At 33.4% G+C, this 19,733-nt stretch overlaps 4 protein-coding genes across 6 annotated transcripts; 3 read left to right on the top strand and 1 right to left on the bottom strand.

Moving 5' to 3' along the window:
• The first annotated feature begins 258 nt into the window (after positions 1–258).
• Positions 259–2,918, top strand: LOC111305849 (uncharacterized). Its single transcript, XM_089749788.1, has 2 exons — positions 259–463; positions 1,481–2,918. The coding sequence occupies exon 2, from the start codon at positions 1,528–1,530 to the stop codon at positions 2,542–2,544; it is 1,017 nt and encodes a 338-aa protein (XP_089605914.1). The 5' UTR covers positions 259–463; positions 1,481–1,527; the 3' UTR covers positions 2,545–2,918.
• Positions 2,919–4,298: 1,380 nt separating this feature from the next.
• On the top strand, positions 4,299–8,391 carry LOC111304590 (vesicle-associated protein 1-2-like). The gene is made up of 8 exons (XM_022901282.2): positions 4,299–4,650; positions 4,783–4,853; positions 5,027–5,108; positions 5,372–5,487; positions 5,562–5,726; positions 5,834–5,884; positions 7,411–7,488; positions 7,867–8,391. The coding sequence occupies exons 1-8, from the start codon at positions 4,323–4,325 to the stop codon at positions 7,975–7,977; spliced, it is 1,002 nt and encodes a 333-aa protein (XP_022757017.1). The 5' UTR covers positions 4,299–4,322; the 3' UTR covers positions 7,978–8,391.
• Positions 8,392–8,462: 71 nt separating this feature from the next.
• LOC111304591 (uncharacterized) lies at positions 8,463–11,282 on the bottom strand. The gene is made up of 6 exons (XM_022901286.2): positions 10,720–11,282; positions 10,254–10,349; positions 9,978–10,094; positions 9,808–9,868; positions 9,294–9,418; positions 8,463–8,763 (listed from the first exon to the last, which is right to left on the bottom strand). The coding sequence occupies exons 1-6, from the start codon at positions 11,128–11,130 to the stop codon at positions 8,695–8,697; spliced, it is 879 nt and encodes a 292-aa protein (XP_022757021.2). The 5' UTR covers positions 11,131–11,282; the 3' UTR covers positions 8,463–8,694.
• Positions 11,283–12,055: 773 nt separating this feature from the next.
• Positions 12,056–15,853, top strand: LOC111304592 (phosphatidate cytidylyltransferase 4, chloroplastic-like). 3 transcript variants are annotated; one of them, XM_022901287.2, is made up of 7 exons: positions 12,056–12,477; positions 12,845–13,146; positions 13,336–13,526; positions 13,880–14,004; positions 14,248–14,381; positions 15,046–15,161; positions 15,399–15,853. In XM_022901287.2, exons 1-7 carry the CDS (start codon positions 12,217–12,219, stop codon positions 15,488–15,490), a joined length of 1,221 nt encoding a protein of 406 aa, XP_022757022.1. In that variant the 5' UTR covers positions 12,056–12,216; the 3' UTR covers positions 15,491–15,853. The 3 variants fall into 3 exon arrangements, with proteins under 3 accessions (XP_022757022.1, XP_022757024.1, XP_089606935.1); XM_022901289.2 differs by lacking the exon at positions 15,046–15,161 and having other exon boundaries at positions 15,399–15,599; XM_089750809.1 differs by lacking the exons at positions 15,046–15,161; positions 15,399–15,853 and adding an exon at positions 14,713–14,885.
• The last annotated feature ends 3,880 nt before the right edge of the window (positions 15,854–19,733 follow it).

The following is a 19,733-nucleotide window of genomic DNA, read 5'->3' on the forward strand; positions in this document are numbered from 1 at the left end:
ATGATCATCATTTTTTACAGAAGATTTCTTTCAAAATGGCAGGCTGGTTCTGAATTAAGCCCATAATTAAAAGCGAAACCTGGCACCTGTAAGCCTGCGAGTGTTGATTTTTTGTTGCATCCTATAAAAGTCGAGCCCAACTCATGAAAAATCAAAATTCAATTCCCAACATGTCTGGTCGGGCTTGATGTTCATGTAGCCCGTGTACTAAAAACCATGGCCCGGCCTTACATCCAATCTGTTCTGATTTCTGACACTGCCACTAAAATTTTCTTTTTTTTTTTTTCTGCCAGAAAAAATGTTCTAAGAGGAAGCATAGGAAGAGCTTGATTAGAGGCGAGCTTACAAGTGTTATTATAGGATTTTACCTCATCTCAGCAAAGCAACATCGTCCCTGGGAAATGAGGAAGAATATCACCAGGAGCTAAGGGAAATTTGTGGATTCCATTTTCTATTCAACGAGGTAAATCGTGATATTTTTTTCTTCTAATGGAGAAGAAATTTTTTCAGAAAGTACCTAATGTAATTTATTTGATTGAATTATACACAAAAATAAAGTTTATTACTTACAAGTTCCAACACTAATTTGTGAAATTCTCTTTTTGGTTTTTCTCAACTCTTATTATCTATTATATTATATTAATCCAAATTCTTAACTCTCAAAATTTTACTTTGTGATGTGATTGGGATTGTTTCATTTGGAGATATGGGTGCTTTTTGGGTTTAATTCTTAAGATTTTGAAGAACTTTATGTTGGTATTATGAAATTTATAGAGGACCAGTTGTTCATGAAAGAAAATGAATGAAACAATTCAAAGAATATGGTTTTGTAGTGTAAATAGTAAAATCTAGTTCAAATATTATAATTAGCCTTTAGTTTTACGGAGATTCGGATCGGATGTATATTTTTTTTCTAGTCTTTGTAAGGAAAAAATATCTATGATACAAATTCCCTATCTGGGTAAAACATCTTGTTGCTCTTGGTTTTGGGTAAGTAGACATTGCATTGCCTTCTTGGACTTATTGCTGCCAGGTTTCAGCTTTTACTTTGTTGAGGAGATGCAAATTTGTTATACTTGTCACTACTTTTAGATGCTGAAAGGTGCTTCTTCATTATAGATGGTTCTAATTATTGCCATGTTTATAACTACTTGGACAATTACTATACAAACTTTTATTTTTATTGCTTCTTCCACTGTATTTATCCAATCAGGAACTTTTGAGAGTGGAGAGAGTGTAACTAACTATAGTGTTTTATTGACATAATTATTTATTTCTTTGCAATTACTTGAACATTGAGTTTGGAATACTCTTGGAAGAGTTAGAGTAAACCATGATATTGGAGCATAATACATGAATTCATGCATAAATTTCTATGATTCTACTACGAGAATTTCAGTAGGAAACAGCAATGAGCAATTCTACGATGTTTAATCTTTCAGGCTGAAGTTTTCCTATTAACATCGTATATATGTTTCAGAGAATGAAAACCACTTCATCTTATCAAGGCTGCTGAAGACATCAATTATGAACCAAGCAATGGCCACCCTGGCTCAAGCTCCTTATACCATGTCCATGAATAGAATTCCTCAGGTTCATTTGAAAAGCCTGCAATTGTTAAAGGCCTCAAAGGTGCCACATGTGCTCGCCTTCTGTCGTACTCACATACACATCAGACAGTCCCCTTTTTGCTGCTCAAAGTTTTCTCAGTGGGAACCTTCACCTGTGACATATGCTCCAACTGAAAAATCTGGTGATAACTTCTTGGAAAGATCATCTGAATTATTTGAAACTCTGCATTCTGACAACAGAGATGAGGCTTCAGCAACTGATGCTGAAGATCTCACAGATACAACCAATCAACCAGTGGTGCAGCTTCAGTTTCTTAAATGGCCAATGTGGCTGCTGGGCCCTTCTCTTCTCCTCAGCACGGGCATGGTACCCACTCTGTGGTTGCCAATAACCACCATATTCCTTGGCCCAAATGTGGTCAGCCTTCTTTCCTTGATTGGACTTGATTGCATCTTCAATCTGGGTGCAACCCTTTTTCTCCTCATGGCAGATTATTGTGCTCGGCCAAAGAACCTGAGACAAGCTTCCATGAGCAAGCCTCCTTTCAGTTACCAGTTCTGGAATATAATTGCAACTTTGACCGGACTTGTGATCCCCTTGATGATACTGTTTGGATCCCAAAAGGGCTACCTCCAACCTCAGCTGACTTTCATCCCATATGCAGTTCTATTGGGTCCCTACGTTCTGCTTCTGTCAGTACAGATGCTGACTGAGATGTTGACATGGCATTGGCAGTCACCAGTTTGGTTGGTGACCCCAGTCGTGTACGAGGCTTACCGCGTGTTGCAGCTGATGAGGGGTTTGAAACTTGGGGCTGAACTCAGTGCACCAGCATGGATGATGCACACTATCAGGGGCCTGGTCTGTTGGTGGGTTCTGATTCTTGGTGTGCAACTCATGAGGGTTGCTTGGTTTGCTGGTTTTACTGCTCGAGCTCGTCAACAGCAGTCCTCTGCTTCTGCCGATGCCTAATATAATAGCCACTGGTATGTTAAAGCTGAAAAAAGAATTGTGGCTTAATAAACAGATGTATGAGTATAAAAATCAGATAAAAGATCTCTACACGTCTTTTTATAGTACCTTTCTTACTAAGCTAGTCAACATACGTGTGAGAAATGTTATTTACATTGAATAGCTTATAGAAATGTTTATTTATTTGAATGTCACAAATGATGGCGCAGAGGTTTCAATAGGGTTTGACAGAAGATGTAAGTCGCCAACCATTTGTATGCGACACATTTGATAGATGGAGGTGAAAATTAATATGTTCTGGTATGTTTGAAACTTGAAATGAGTGTATTTGGGGTCTCAGGTGGCTTGAATATAGGATATGATAAGCTTGGTTATGTTTGAATGCCTTTGTTTGACAACAGAAAAGGCAGGAATTTTGTGGGAGAGATTCGATCTTGAAATGACGAGAGGAAACATTGTGTTAATAGAATCTTGCCTAAATATCATGTTATCTTGTGATTTGATAATTGTAAAATTATAATAAAAAATTATTGATATTATTTTGGGATTAAATAATTTTAAATTTGTAGTAAAAAAAATTACGAAGAAATATTTTATATATACAACAGAAAAACCGTGCTAAAAAATATAAATTCTAGATGCCAAATCGGTAACTGCTGTCAATTTATTTCTGAATTTCCCTTTTAGTTTTTATATATGGGTTGCAATATTTTTTTTTCCCCCTGGGAAAATGATTTTCGATTTAACAATAGAAAAATTAAAAAAAAAAAGAAAAAGAAAAATTAGGTTTCCCAATTCCTTTTCCTCTCGTTTCGTGAGTAATTTTTAGGTTTCATTTGTTTTGCAAAACATATTTTTGAAAATTTTTTTTTACAATTTTAGGTATTTATTTGATAAAAAATTTATTGATCAACAAAAATAACTTACCAATCAATAAAAATTAAGGTCATTTTTTTAAAATTATTTTACTTATTTTCTTTAAAAAAAATTTTTATAAAAAGAACTGTTTATAAATATAACTATTTATTAATATTTTTTAGTATAATTTTATTTATAAAAAATATTATATAAATAAATAATATTATATTACAATATATTAATAAATAATATTCATGAATAAATAATATACTATTAATATAATATATTAATAAATGACATAATATTAATAAATAATATATTAAAAATATTAATATAAATAAAATATATACTAATATATTAATATTAATAAATTATATTATTATAATAATAAATAATATTATATTAATAAATCATATATTAATAAAGAATATTATAATATATTAATAGATAATATACTATTAATAAATAATATTATAATACAAAATAAATAATATATTATTAATGAATAATATATTAGTATATTAATAAATAATATAAAGAATAATAAATACTTTTATTTTAAATATTTTTATATTAACATAATATTTTAATATTAAATAGTATTATTAAAATATAATTATTTTTTAATATTAATAATTTTAATAATAAATAATTTCAATATATTTTAATCATAAATAATTTTTAATGTTTTAATGATTTTATTAATATTATTTGAAAAAATGTAAATTTTTTAAAAAACAATTAAGTAACAAAAAATAGTTTTATTAACTTATGTAAATAATAAAAAAAAATTTCAATTAAAAAATATAACTAATTTTTAAAATTATTTATCGTAAATTATTTTTTATGAAACAAACGACTCCACTCCACTCGTAGGTCCAAATCATTATCGGGAGACAAAAAGACAATTATAGCCCTAAATGGAACCGCATGATACTGTACCAAAAGGAACCGGAAACAACCGCAGTCAAGTCGAGAGCAAGACAAACATCAGTGTCCAACGCTCTTGCTTTCCAGCTCTCTCTCTCTCTCGATCTCTCGATCGAAGGCCGGTCGCCATTGTCTCAATTCCTTCCTCTCTCTCTGTCTCTTTGCCTCTGGCCGGAGAACCAGAAATTGCACCACTTCTCCGAAAACTGGCCGAAACCCGCCAATCTCTTATATCTCCTGCGGCCATCTCTCCCGATCCAATCACGATGAGCACTGGCGAACTTCTCAGCATCGAGCCTCAAGAGCTCCAGTTTCCCTGTAAACATCTTCCAAACCCTTTATTTTTAGAAAATTTACAGTTTGGCGTTGCTTTCGAGATCCATATCTTATCGGTATAGGTCACTTTTTCAACTTTTTTCGAATTCTTAACATTTGTTGTTCCTGAATTAGTTGAGTTGAGAAAGCAGATCTCGTGTTCTCTAAACTTATCCAACAAGACCGACAATTATGTGGCTTTTAAGGTAATTATGTTATGTCTGTTACTTCTTTGTTTTTTGTTCCGCAAAGGTTTCTGGTTTAAAAAAAAAAAAAAAAACCCTTCTTCTGGGTAAATTTATTTGGGATTTTGTTGTGACCTGAGAAGACTTTGATTCTTAATAGGCTATGTATCTTTTATGTGTGTGTTTTTTTGCAGGTCAAAACGACAAACCCAAAGAAGTTCTCTGTAAGGCCTAACACTGGAGTGGTGCTGCCTAGGTCTACGTGCAACGTTATTGGTCTCTTTCCTTGTCCCCCTCTCACAGAAAATTTGGACTTAGCTATCATTATTTTAGTTAATCATGTTGTAGTATTTTTTTTTTCTTGTCATGTTAATTTCATAGCACACAAAATTTGGACTTAGCTGTCATTATTTTAGTTAATTATGTTGTAGTTTTTTTTTTTTCCTTGTCATGTTAATTTCATGGCAATCATTAGTTCTATTTTCAATTTTATAATTACTTTTTTCCATGGTTACTTATTGGTTTATTTATGTAATCAGTTACCATGCAAGCTCAAAAGGAAGCACCTCTTGATATGCAATGCAAGGATAAGTTTTTACTTCAGAGTGTGGTTGCTAGTCCTGGAGCTACACTAAAGGATATAACTCCAGAGATGGTACTTAGAACTCTATTGGATCTGATTTGAAAAATGGGTTTTGTTTTCTAACTGTTTGCTTCTGAATGTGTCAGTTTAATAAGGAATCTGGGCATCATGTTGAGGAGTGCAAGTTGAGGGTTGTTTATGTTGCACCTCCTCGGCCTCCTTCCCCTGTTAGAGAAGGATCTGAGGAAGGCTCTTCACCTAGGGCTTCAGTCTCGGACAATGGTAGCTTGAATGCTGCAGAATATACGTCTGTGAGTATTCCTTGTCTTTGTGTTTGACATTCAATATTTAGTGTTGATCGGTGTGTACCATTGAAATGTTAATGGGTTGTATGGTGGCTATATGATCGTGCCTGCAGGTGCCAAGAGCTCACGTTGAGGGGCATGAACCTCAAGACTACTCATCTGATGTAACTTCTCTCTCTCTCTCTCTCTCTCTTATTGGTATTTTTAGCTCTGGCCTTGGAACTTTATGGCCTCTTGTAAGGAAATTGGGCAGATTCCATCTAAACCAATCAAGTGAATGCCATTCATGATAGCAGTTCTTCATATGTTGGATTTTTTGTTTCCATAAATGGCATAATATAGGAAAATAGCATAACTAATTTTTCAAATTATACAAGTTGAAGAATGCATTAATGATACTGGTAACCATACTTCCATACTTCATCTTTGGGTGGAAATTTTCTTGACTTGTGTCTTTTTCCCAAATCAACTGTCATCAAGCATAATTTAGTTGACCTTACTGATTTTGAGTTTTTGAGTGTGTTAATTTACAAGGTAGATTATCATTATCATTTACTTATTATGGGGTTCATTTCTTCACTTGGAGGAATGCCTTCTTTTTAAGTTGGAATCTATTTGGTTGTCATTATCTTCTTTCAAGATAGCTAGGTGTCATGGTCAATTTTAATGAAAGTTACTAACTTAGCATCAGGCTGGTGTTTGCAGGCCAGACATAGTGGTATACCCTTGGATGCCATAATGACACTTCTTTTCTTGTTTCAACCTTAACTAGTTCACATTGTTTGTAACTTTGTTGTCTTTTAATTAACTTCTATGTAGAGAGAGTGATTCCCTAGTAGTAAGTGAATTATTTTCATGTTAAACTTCCTATAGTAGGGCTGAACATGTCACTTGGATGGTGATATTATCCCAATTGCTTATTCCTTCTTCTTGATGTGTCTTTAGACCTGTTCATTAGGGCTATTTAGGAATGTAAAAATGTGAACACTGTCAACAAGGATATGGAAGGACTCTTGTCTCCTTTTCTTTTGATATGATTAAAAGTCTCCTATTATTATGGACAATCCTGTTGTGCCTTAAATTCCTCATCTAGATGGTGATTCTGAACACTGTTACGACCCTGCTAGGTGACATTACCTTATTTAAGCACTTGGATTAGATATAATCTCATAGTTGTTTTTTTATCCTGATGGCAATTAACGATCACTTCTCCTAGATTGAAAAACCAAAAAAAAAAAAAAAAAAAAAGTTTCTCAGACTACCACACGTTGGGGTACTGGACTCTGATACTGGAGTACACTAGTATGCACGCATGAATGCCAACAACCTCCTCTAAAAACTTATAGAAGAAGTTTGTTTCATTTAAGCTGAACACTTATGCTAGGTACCACTTTTAAAATTCAACCTTTGGTGTTGTCTTTTCAAATGCACTTGATGTGAGAAAATCTTTTATCATCACATTCACGTTAATGGTTCTTTTACATGATTTAATATGATAATAATCTTGCAAGATTGAATACAATACTTTATGGAGGGCAAGCTAATTCTGTCAATGTTCCTCTTTCCTCTATCACTGAAGCTATTCTAAAAATTTACAATTATCCAAAAAAAAAAAAAAAGAAAAAGAAAAGCTTTAAAGATTGATGTCTTGCTGTGGCATTTTTGTTTTGAAAAATAATTTTAATTGCAGACAAGGTCTCTCATTACCAAGCTAACTGAGGAGAAAAACTCTGCCATTCAGCATAATAACAAGCTTCAGCAAGAACTGGTAAGTTACACCCTATTTTCTAAGAGTTTCTTGCAGTGTACTTAGAAATTAAATCTTTGTGGTCCTCAACTAATAACTAAAAGGTTAAGGAATTAAGGACCAATATCTAGTACGTTAGCTATATTAGTGCATCATGATGCATCCATCGTCACTGTCCAGTTGTCAATAACTTGTCATTGTCCTTATGTTGAAACAGAGAATGAAAAAGAGCTTCTACAGATGGTTAGAGAGAGTTTAGAAGGAAAATGGGGTTTAAGAAAGAATAATAAGAGAGAATGCTGTGGACAATTTGTTATCCCGTCTTCTAACATCAATACGAGTACCCCAGGGTCATGTTAATAGCTTCATTGCAGCCTTACATTGAAAATTAATTTGCAGGAACTCTTGAGACGTGAAGCCAAAAGAGGTCATAGTGCTATTCCATTCGTATATGTAATTCTTGTTGGCTTAGTTGGCATCATTTTGGGATACCTCTTGAAAAGAACATGACTGCCAAGTTACCCTTTCGTTCTTTGACACAACTTAATGGCTGGAAAAATGGAATGAAGAAAATTGGAAAAACAAATGTTTTGACTGATGAGTTGTAGCTATTGTTGAATGTACTACTTACTGGTCTGGTATCGACGCTAGAAAAACAAGTCCAATGTGTGACGGGTAAGAAGCAACTTTTGTTCATTGTATTACTGTGCTTTGACATTAGATCTTTCAACTGGGAATTACTTGGTCATTATTGTGGCCAACTTCTTTAGGAACAATTTTGCAACTGCATTTATCCTTGAATTTTGGTTTGAGAGATTGGAATTGTAATCACATGTATGTGCGTGACATCTTGGGTATGGATTAGAGGTTTTGCCCCTCAGACCCTCTTTCTTTCGAAGATGAATAAGTCTTAATTCTTCTGAATTCCAATTTGACTGTAGGCATTCCATATTATTATTTCTATTGGAAAGAATGTTATTCATGGCAAACTCCGCTGGCTACAAGTAGAATTTTTTATTGGATATTTGAGTTGGGGGCTCATTTAAACATTGTCTTCATTTTTTTTTAATCAAATTATAACATACATTTGTACATGAAAGCATTTATCTAATAACTCATAGAATAAAAGAAAGGAGAGTATTGAAATTTATAATGTGATTCTTGATCACAACATTCTTAACCGTTCAGAAAGGAACAACTTATGATGGAATAAGCATTGGAATCCGTTTAAGAGTTTTCAGATGTTCGTAACATGTTGCATCTGCTGACAATCTTCCGGAAATCATCAAGATTTAGCTGCAGTGGAACCAGTGAGCAATTAAATAACAAAACTCAAATACATTTTGAAGTCATAGATGTGTATGAGCTGCAATGAGGGACTCATTGGCTAGTTGGCTGCTCAATGACATGCTTAAGAACAATTAGTTGGCAAAGTTAAGAAAGAAGGCAAGCAATACATGTGAATCGTGGTGTTAATGACAATGGTTCAAGAGAAAATTATTGAAAGGCCTACATCTTTGGTAACGGTAACTTTTGGATGAAAATACAAGTATCTTAACTGCTAGTCCTGCCGATTTTGCTAAAACTAACACAAAGATGATCAATGCTTTAAAAAATGTATCGATTCTAGCTAACATACAAAGAGATTTAACTTATTCTAGGTTTTTCTTTTACTCACATAATAAATATCAAGAAGAAAAGAGAAGGTGAACTACAAAGAAAGGAGAGTGATTGATTAGATCATTACAATGCATTTTTATCAATATTGATCATATAGATATTAATTTGTTGTGGAAAAAGATTACTAATTAAAATAATGAACTGACCTTCCCATCGCCGTCGCTATCAAAGCAATAAATCATATCAGACAACTCCTTATCCGTCCACATAAAATCATGTGCAATAGCTACTCTTCGTAAATCTCTCATAGAAATGTTTCCTTTGCCAGCTTCTGGTAGCCAACAATTCTTAGTCATTGACCAAAATCATCTTCGACAATAGCAATAACAGAAACAGTGTTACATGTAATGCTACATAATAGATATTGTTGTGATAGAACAAATCCTTACAGATTTGAGGAACTATTTTCATTAGCAAAATAAATAACAGGAAACACAAAATAAAATATAGCATCTCAACCTCCACTACAAGATTCTGTTGGCCTATAGATTTTTATATCTTCAAGGGTAATGCTAATGCAAACCAAATGGTTCCTAGTTTCTAAGTTTGCGATGGCAAGATTACTTTGTTGATGTTGTGCACCTCCGAGAGGGAGAGAGAGAGAGAGAGAGAGAGAGAGAGAGAGAGAGAGAGAGAGATGGCAGTAGGATCAGAAATTACCATCAAACTGAAAGAAATGCACTACCATTTCATCCTCAGTCATCTGCACACGGCTGGTGAACTGTGACCCACAAATGAAAAGAAAACCAAGAGAATATAAATTAAGGGGGAAGGAGAGCCAAATAGAGTAATCCTTGAAATCTACACACGAATTCTGAAACAAAACAAACCGATTTTTTCCTCTTCAATTGAGCATTCCCCTTTCTTTCGGTCAAAGTAGCATGCTGCACATCATTACGTACAGCACCTGAAACTTCTCCATAATCTTGCAGAGACAGAGCAATTGCCTGCACTCACAAAAGTTTAGTCAAATAGTCTTGGAAAAAAAAAACTAAATATTTAGAATAACGGAAGATCAAGGTTCCAAAAGCTGGGCAAAATGCTCTACCAAGCTCAAAAACCTAGAAATGGAAACAATATTTGCTCCATCAGTCATTAAAACGGACCTTCATTAATTCATCATCATCATCAACGTAATCCGAACTACTCAAATGTTTTTGAACATGAGCTTTCTTCTTGGGTTTTGAGACTTTATTTTTCACCTGGAGAAAAAGAAAATCAAAGAGGTATAAAGTCGAACTATAACTCGATGGCTCAAGGCAAGAAGTAGAGCATAAAACCAAAAGAGATTCATTATCTTTTAAACATTAAGATAGCAGTTCTTATTACACTATAAAACAACCAACTTTTTATCATCTTATTTCACCAAAACAAGCAAGAAACAACCAGATAGCAGCATACAAGTCTTAAAAATGCGTATCATTCCCTAACAACTTAATCGAATGTTGTATTGCTTTTATGATTTGACCAGGCTTATTGTTTAAAAATTTTACATCTTAGGCTCTTTAAACGAATTGTTTCTGTGAATTATTTTATCCAAAAAGAAGGACTAAATTGTAGCTGAGTACCCACCTTGTTTTTACGATACAGAGACTGAGGCGTTTTATTACCCGTAAAGTCCTCCTCATCATCACCATCAAGTTTATCATCATTGTCATCGTCGTCATCGTCATCATTGTCATCCTCATCATTGGGCCTGTAATCTTCATCATCCTCAACGACCTTGCGTTTCCCTTTAAGCTTACTCGAATACGGACTTGAATTTCGCGACGAACCCATCAAAGAAGAAGCCATTTTGGACAGACCCAGAGCCTCCATTCTAGCTTTGTTCTCTGCAATTCTCGATAATCTCTGCTTCTCGTATTCTGATATACCCTGCTGTTTTTGCTTGGGGTTTACTTCTTCTTCTTCTTCTTCTTCGCTTAACTTCTCTTCACTTTCACTTTCTTCTGATTCAGAATTAGAGACATTGCGTTTCGACATTGTGTATTCTAATTTCCCTGTAGATTTCTGGCGAGACTTTGATTTTAGAGGTTTTCCTTCTCAAGGGTTTCACTTCTTTCCGTTGCTTTTCGCTTCTTATTTTTTTTGGATGATCTTGCCCCTCTAATTTTTGCCACAAGATTTGTATTTTTTTTTTCTCTCATAACAAGAAGCTAAAATATAAAAAGATGTTTGAATTATTTTATTTTTAAATAAAATTTTATATTTTTATATTTAAAAAGTATTTACTTGTTTATTATATCTAAATAAAATTTTATTTTAAATGAAAATTATTTATATTAAGAATTTATTTAAATATAAATTAAAACTTTATTCGGATGAAATTAAAATTTAAATATAAATTAAAAATAAAAATATTTAAATATAATTAAAAAAATAATTTTTATTTAAATAAAATGATGAAATTTAAAATTTGTTATTATTTTAGGATAATCAAGAAATAACATATTTTTTTAAAAAAAATAACGTCATTTTTCTCTAAAAGAAAAAATAAAGAATGGTGTTAAATGCATTTTTTTAAATCCTTATTTATTTTTAAAATTTATTTAATTATTTTTTTATAGTTTTTTAGAGTTTTATATCTTTTTGAAAAATTATAAAATTTTTTAAAATAAATTTTCAAAAAATTATAAATTTTTTCATAAATTTGATTTTTTGAAAATTTATGTAAAAGAGAAAAAATAATAAGTAATTTCACTTCTAAAAATTAAAAAGAAAAAAATGAGATGGGAAAAAGAAAAGATTGGATTGCATTTAACAGCACTAAAAAAAGTAACGCCATTTTCCCAATTTCCATAATTATCCCCGAAGAACGAAGTGTCATGAACATGAGGAACCCAACCGTTCCCCGTAAAATCCGAGAAAAATAGAGATAAAAATAAAAATGGTAAAAAAAAACACCAACAAGGCAGGACTATCCTCTAACCTCGAAAGCCTCGAAACTGTCCCTGAAGTTTCCAACTCATTGCAATCGTTCAACAGCAACGAGAATATGAGTTCAGGTTTTCCCCAATAATAGCATAACAAAAACCATTTTTTTACTCTTTTATTTGCTTCAATTTTTTTATGGCCTCTTTCGTTGAAATCGATCGGTACAATCTGATTCCACTCTCGGTAACTTCTCTTTCCGGTTGCCCATGCCGTCCCTTAACCACCAAAACCCTAACTCTCACTCGAAGAACTCCTAAACTCAAGCTTAACTTAGTCTTTCATGGATCCCAATCAGTCTTCCCGATTCTTCCCACCCGTATTTACATCAACCGGCGGTTTATTACGGCCGTGGCTCGTGCTGAACCGGAAAGTATCGATGAAAGCAATGCCAAGGAGGTACTTTTAGTTATAATTGTGGACGTATTTATCTGTTATAAGTTCAAATTTGTATTTGTTTAACTTGGAACTGGATTTTGAAACGTTTGAATAATCTATTTGTTGCAGTTTTATTTGTTAATGTAAAAGAATATGAAATCCTGAAGACTTAAATTCTTTAAGAAAAGCAAAAAAAAAAAAAAAATGAGGAAAACTTGGGTGCTAAGGGATTTAAATTATGGAGAATTTGGAAGTAATTGGTAGGTAATAGAAATAGTCATAAATAATGCATGAGTAATTTTAATCTAAGTTGTAATTATCAAGTTTTGTCCAGTCGATAAATGGAAACTGTTGTTCAAAGATGGTTGCTGAGACAGTTATGTTGTAGGAAGTTGACAGAGGCCATATGTTACCAATGGTGAAGGATTCTCTTGCTGAGCAACAACATAAATCAAGTCAGTTGAGGAAAAGGATTGTTTTTGGAGTTGGTATTGGAATCTCAGTTGGAGGTGCTGTATTAGCTGGCGGATGGGTTTTCACTGTGGTTATGGCTGCTGCTGTTTTCCTTGGTGCACGTGAGTATTTTGAATTGGTTAGGAGCCGTGGAATTACTGCAGGAATGACACCTCCTCCACGATATGTCTCACGAGTTTGCTCTGTTATATGTGCTTTCATGCCCATTCTCACGTTGTAAGATCCATGGATACCTTATGTTCTCTTAATGTATCACAAGGCTATCGACTAATGTTTTGGTTTCAGTGTCTTTATTTGGAATGCTACATCTTGCCTTCTAAAGTTTTTAATTCCTAATTTGCAGATAAAATCTTTTTTAAAATATTTGATGTTGTAATTTATTTAGCGTTTCTGCTGTATTATCAGGTACTTTGGGAATATTGATGTTTCAGTGACATCAGCTGCATTTGTTGTGGCTATGGCATTGCTCTTGCAAAGAGGAAATCCTCGTTTTGCTCAGCTCAGCAGTACCATGTTTGGGCTATTTTATTGCGGTTACCTCCCTTGTTTCTGGGTTAAGCTCAGATGTGGTTTAGCTGCTCCTGCCTTGAATACTAGTAAGAATTTGGATTTTCACACTTTCCTGCTAGTAAATCTAAATATTGGTCAAATTTATCTATGAACAGTGAACACTGATATCTGCTAAGTGATCAGGTTAGAACTGAAAGTGGCATTTTTTTTTTTAAAATTCCGAGCTTATATACTGCTTTTGCAAAAAACTTGGTGGTTTGAATAAGGATTTTGAAGTTTCTGAATGATGGATCTTGAAGTAGCTTTTTTTTCCCTAGATGTGAAACTTCATTTATCTTTCTTTTCAGCATCTGGTTCATTTGTATGTATGGTTGAGGAAAGGGGAATGGGTTACGATTTTTTCACCAAACTGTTTTACCCAGTAGCTTCTTTTTGACAGGAATAGGAGCTGGATGGCCTTTTCTTCTTGGTGGTCAAGCTCATTGGACAGTAGGCCTCGTGGCAACCTTGATTTCTGTCAGCAGCATAATAGCAGCAGATACATATGCTTTTTTGGGTGGAAAGGTATATAGCCTTGATTAACAAAGTTCTTGTTTCGCTTATTTATAAACTTTAAGATGCCCTGAATGCTATATTGTTGCTCAGTGCTGCTGGCATCACTTTATTAGTATTTTTTTGGTTATTTTTCAATTTTCAAAAACTACAGCTATTTAAATGGCATGAGGACGAATTTTTCCTTGTATTTTAAGTGGTGGATATATATCATCCAATGACCATGATTGTGTCTGTTCCCCTGTTCTGATGCAGGCCATTGGCAGGACACCACTTACTAATATAAGTCCAAAGAAGACATGGGAAGGAACCATTGTTGGCTTGGGTGGTTGTATAGCAACTTCTGTTGTATTATCAAAGATTTTTAGCTGGCCGGCATCTTGGCTAAGGTATTTAATCTATCTCATAAGTAATAATGAACTAAAGATTTTGTGATCCAAAATTTCCGCTCTCTCTCACACAGAGATACACATCATAATTTCAAGAGCACTGGAATCCATTCCCTCACAAGACAAGTTGTCTGAGAGTTCTTTTGGTTTTTTTTTTTTTACTGCTGATATAGCTCATGAATTTATTAGGTTTGAAAAATGGTATAAAGTATAGCAATAGTGCAAGTTATCCTTATTCAAAGGACCAAAGGGGTATAAATTGATTTATTTTTATTAATATGTAATGTGATGGTTAAATCCTTTGGTGCTTATTTACCTTAAATGCATGCAGACATCCATCAGTCAATGTGCACGTAAAAGGTGTGAATTCTGAAGATTTCTGTCCTTGCACATAATGCACATGGAATTTGAGTAACAATGGTGACTGATGATTTTTTTATTATTTTAAAGTTAAACCAAATCTCTGACTAGTATCACTGTAAGCGATAATTGTTAATCACTCCAGAAGTCAAAATGGGGATGAAAGGATTGCTTTGTTATCTAAAAAGAGAAGTGGGTTCTATGAAATTGACGCCACATCTATGTAACTCTGAAAATGTAGTCTTTTTATTTTTTTGTAAATTTTAATTTCATATACTTGACATATTCTTTTTCATTGATGTAGTGCAATAGCCTTTGGGTTTCTGAACTTCTTTGGGTCTGTTTTTGGTGATCTTACCGAATCAATGATCAAACGTGATGCCGGTGTTAAGGACTCTGGTTCCCTAATACCTGGGCATGGTAATTATCGTTACTCATGTTTAAGTTTTATGATTAGTTATTGAATTAACTTCCCAATACTCTGAGTGTGAACTCAAAACTTTAAATAATTGAAAGAGAGGATGCTGTTTATGATTGGCTAGAGTAATTTGATACTTAATTTGGGATTCATGGATTGTTTCTGCCTCAATTTTGTGTTAAAAATTTGAGAAACTTTTTCAATCTTTATATTAACATTTTTTGTACACTTTCACGCAGGTGGAATACTTGACAGAGTGGATAGTTACATTTTCACAGGTGCACTTGCATACTCTTTTGTCAAAATCTTATTACCGCTTTACGGAGTTTGATATGTAAATTTTGACCAATAGCAAGAGGTAGAAATTCTTGTGTGTATTTTCGAAACTAAAAGGAGTGCAGAAGTACATTTGATGGATATATGCAAAGGTAATTCCTTCCTACTTGCTCTTAAGAATCCAACAGAAGGAAGCGGAGGCTGCATTTTGCAAATCTGCTGGTCTCCGTCTTACCTGATTATCAAGTACAGGAGTACATTTCAGATAACACCTTTCTTAAAAGATCTTCTAAGATCAATGTACGCCATTTAGACTTCACAGGGTTTTTGTTTAACTTGGATTACTGTGGATGTTGATTTATGGAAATTTTGCTTTGTAATAATAATGTAGAAAGAAATCAATTGGGCAGTTTTAAAAGTTTTTTGGGCTTTTTGCCCTTTTCATTGGCTATAACATACTAAGTCTATTTATGTCTTTAATGGACCCTCAATAAGGGCCCAATGTAATAAACTTTGATTTTGATTGTAGTCAAAACTATCTTTAGTCCAACCTTTCTGGTGGATTGGGGGCCCAATGTAATAAGAATGATAACAATAAAAAAACAGGGGTTTTTTTTATTTTTGAAAATTGTTTATCTCTTTGATTTATTCAGTTTTGTATCGTTCGCAGTCCGCACTCTGAAAGCAAACACACTTTAAACCACCTGGGCCTGGGTTTCACATGGCAAACCTACATACTGTTTCGTCGTCTAGCAATTCAAAGTGTAATAGATGGTCACATAACAATTATATAATATGGAGTTAGCTTCAATCTTTATCATAATTGAAATTGGTGGTTACGATAATGAAACTTGATGTTACTCCTCCATATTGTCGGTTCCACCTCTAATTTTAGCAACAAAAATATCATGTTCTATTTACTTTTTAGTACCATATGCCTTAACTTTATATATCTTATATATGCATGTATCTCAGAGTCAAATTCTATATTAATTTCTTCCATATATGCGTATAACATCATGACAAACTTTTATTTCGTTTATACTTTTTGGGATATACATACATTCAAATCTAAAGTTAATCACATGAAAGGTATTTATATATGGTCACTTATTAACATAAATTCCCATTCCAATCCTCTTTGAAGCAATTGTTTGTTTTATTAGGATAAATTAATGACAAAATGCAGATGTACATTCATCAGTTGTAGGGCTGAGTAAGATACATATATATACACATTCATCAGTTGACCCCATTCCAATCCATATATATTCAACCATGCATATATATGAGAGGATAGTTTCAGCGGCAACATGGATTCATCTTCATGATAAATGGTCAACTCTTTGTGCCGTCTAAAATAATAATAACAATAATAATAATAGTAATATATAATAATAATTAACACTGTGTGGGGAAGAGAAAGTCGCCTTATGATCTCATGACCCGAATAATTTAAAAGAAAATGAAGAAAGGGCGGTCACCCAACTATTAATTAATTTGTGGAAGGAAAAACTATTGAAAGACAAGCCCCATAACATAAAAGAGGGCAGAGGCTGCCAAACCATTTAAGTTTCACATGGACTTGTCTAGTTGTCTGTTTAACATATAGTCTTTCGTATGCCAATCGAATACTGACAAACACCAATCCGTGAAAATATGTTTTTGCCAAATCAAAAATGGTTGTCCGTTTCTTCTTCTTCTTCTTGGTCTTCTTCTTCTTCTTTATGTCAATATTTTTTGTTTTCTTTGGGTCCATTCCAAGAACTACTCAATTTTGGACGCTTGCGTCGGTTGTGAGTGCCACCCAACATTTTTAATTGCAGAAGATAAAAACAAGCAAAAAAAATCTTCATTTTATTTATAATATTGGACTTTGCCACATTGGTTAATTAATTAGATGTAAAACAAAAATCCTTTAAAATACCGCAATTTTCCTTTCAAAGGGTTTATAAAATTGGTGTCCTGATTGTTAAGCGCCAAATGGATATCATATCAACATTTTGCTTTTAAAAATCATATAGTTGCATTTATATATAATAAAAAATAGTTTAATTTTAATTAATTAAAAATAATACTACTATCATTTTTTATAATTGAATTAAAGGTAAAAATAAAGAGAGATCATATATAGCTATATATATAGGAAAAGAAACATTTGGAACAATGGACGAATTGTTTGACAATTAAAAGAGGCGATTGGGGAAAGAATTATAGTAACAACCAGAAAAATAATAAACATAGAAAATAGTATAAAGTATATAGGAATGACAAGAAAAAGATGAAAAAGACTTGAGAAACATATAATCAACGTTGGGTTGACATTTGATGAGATTTTTTCCAAAATACAAAAAGGAAAGATCAGAGAAGAAGAATGGGATAAAAAGAAACTTAGACGCTTGTTTGGAGGCTAGCCAAGTCATCCATGCAAAGTCATCCTGTGGAGCCAAACCCTCCACAAAATATATGAGAGAGAAGGGAGAGTCTTGAGCATGAAGAGAGAGGGAAAGAAGCCAATTGGGATATCGTGTTTGTTAATGGAGGGCCTACCATAATTGGCTTTTGACAACCATTGAGTGCCTACTTTTTAATTTTGGCATAAAAGGGAAAGTCACAACATATAAAAAAAAAAAATGTGTGGGACGCAATGATCGCGTTGTTACTAAGCTGACTAACAAATGGAGAAAGAAAAAGGAAGGAAAAGAGAGGGAGAGGAAAAAAATGAAGGAAACTAAAAGAAGAGTTGGAGAAGATCGATATGGTGGGCAAGCATCTTTAAAGTGAAGAATGAGAGTGAGAGAGCAAAAGATTGTCTGATGCAAACCCTAACTTTTCTTGCACACGCACACCCATGTATCTCAGCCATCCCGATTCTCCCCCACCACTCCCCCACCCCCAGTCCCCCACCTCATACCGCCTTTTGCTTTTCTTAGGCATATTTGCCTTGGATGCTCACAAGGTTTTTGGCTTTAGCTTCAATTGTTTAAATTATGATTTCCATTCCTTTTCTGTTTAAGCATTATTATATCTTAACTTATTGTTTGATTTGCATTCATTTTGGTATACCAAGTGATGGGTCTTGGAGCATGTGTGTTAAAAGGCTGCTATCATCATTGTTCTTTATACATGGCTCAACCAATTCTCACTTTTCCACTCTGTATATATTAGCTTCATTCTATTACTCAAAATCATTATTAATATTAGTATCATTAGAAATGGGGTGCTCACATTTGGCAGATCAATGGGAAAGTTTTTCAATCTGAAGAAATCATGTACGTTAATTGGATAATTAAATAGTAATTAATCAAGTCAAATAGATATAGACTAGGGTTAATAAGAAAGATCAAGTAATATCTTACACATGATAGACATCAAGAGATTGCTTCGCTGCTAAGGGAACGTCGTGAACTGCCTAAAGGGCTAAGAAGCAGCAAAGGAAAAGGGACATGATCAACTTCGGGCAAGATATCATATCCTGAAACTTCTGTCTTCTTTACAGCTTGTCGTAAGCAAAGATACGTTATAGGAATGTGCATGTTTCTAGTAAAATCGTGATATGCCTTGAAATTAATCAAATTAACGTTACCATTTAGGTGTATGTTCATGATCATAAGAACATATCTAATTGATGATGATTTGATAATAGTATATTAATTCTTATGATTAACCTTAATAAACTTTGTTTAGGCCCATATAATGAAGATTTTAGCATTCCAACGCATAAGTAATTAATTAGCTTGGTCACCTCAAAAGGGTTATTGGATCACTAGCTTTTTTTTTTGTCAGCCTTGTCGATATTCTTTACCCATGCAAAGGGGCCCCATTTGTTTTTCTATGCTTTTTCTAAGCAAAGATACGTTATAGGATTGTGCATGTTTCTAGTGACATCGTGGTATACCTTGAAATTAATCAATTAATCAAATTGACATTATCATTGAGGTATATCATCATGATCATAAGAAAATATCAAATTGATGATCATTTCAGATTAGTATATTAATTCTTGCGATTAACCTTAATAAACTTTGTTTTAGGTCCATCTAATGAAAATTTTAGCATTCCAACGCATCAGTAAGTAATTAGCTTGGTCATCTCAAAAGGATTATTGGGTTACTAGCTTTTTTTTTTCTCAGCTTTGTCGATATCCTTTACCCATGCAAAGGGACCCCATTTGTTGTTATATGCTTTTTGTAGGCTCTAGAAAAAAATGGAACTTAACAAGGGTAATTGTGGCTTTCGATGCACCCGAAATGGATACTGAATTACAGAATTAGGCTTTAGTTAGTGACCCACCAAAC

This window comes from Durio zibethinus, chromosome 21 (genome assembly GCF_047325235.1).
Source record: "Durio zibethinus cultivar Kanyao isolate XHJ-2024 chromosome 21, ASM4732523v1, whole genome shotgun sequence".
Lineage (NCBI taxonomy): Eukaryota > Viridiplantae > Streptophyta > Magnoliopsida > Malvales > Malvaceae > Durio > Durio zibethinus.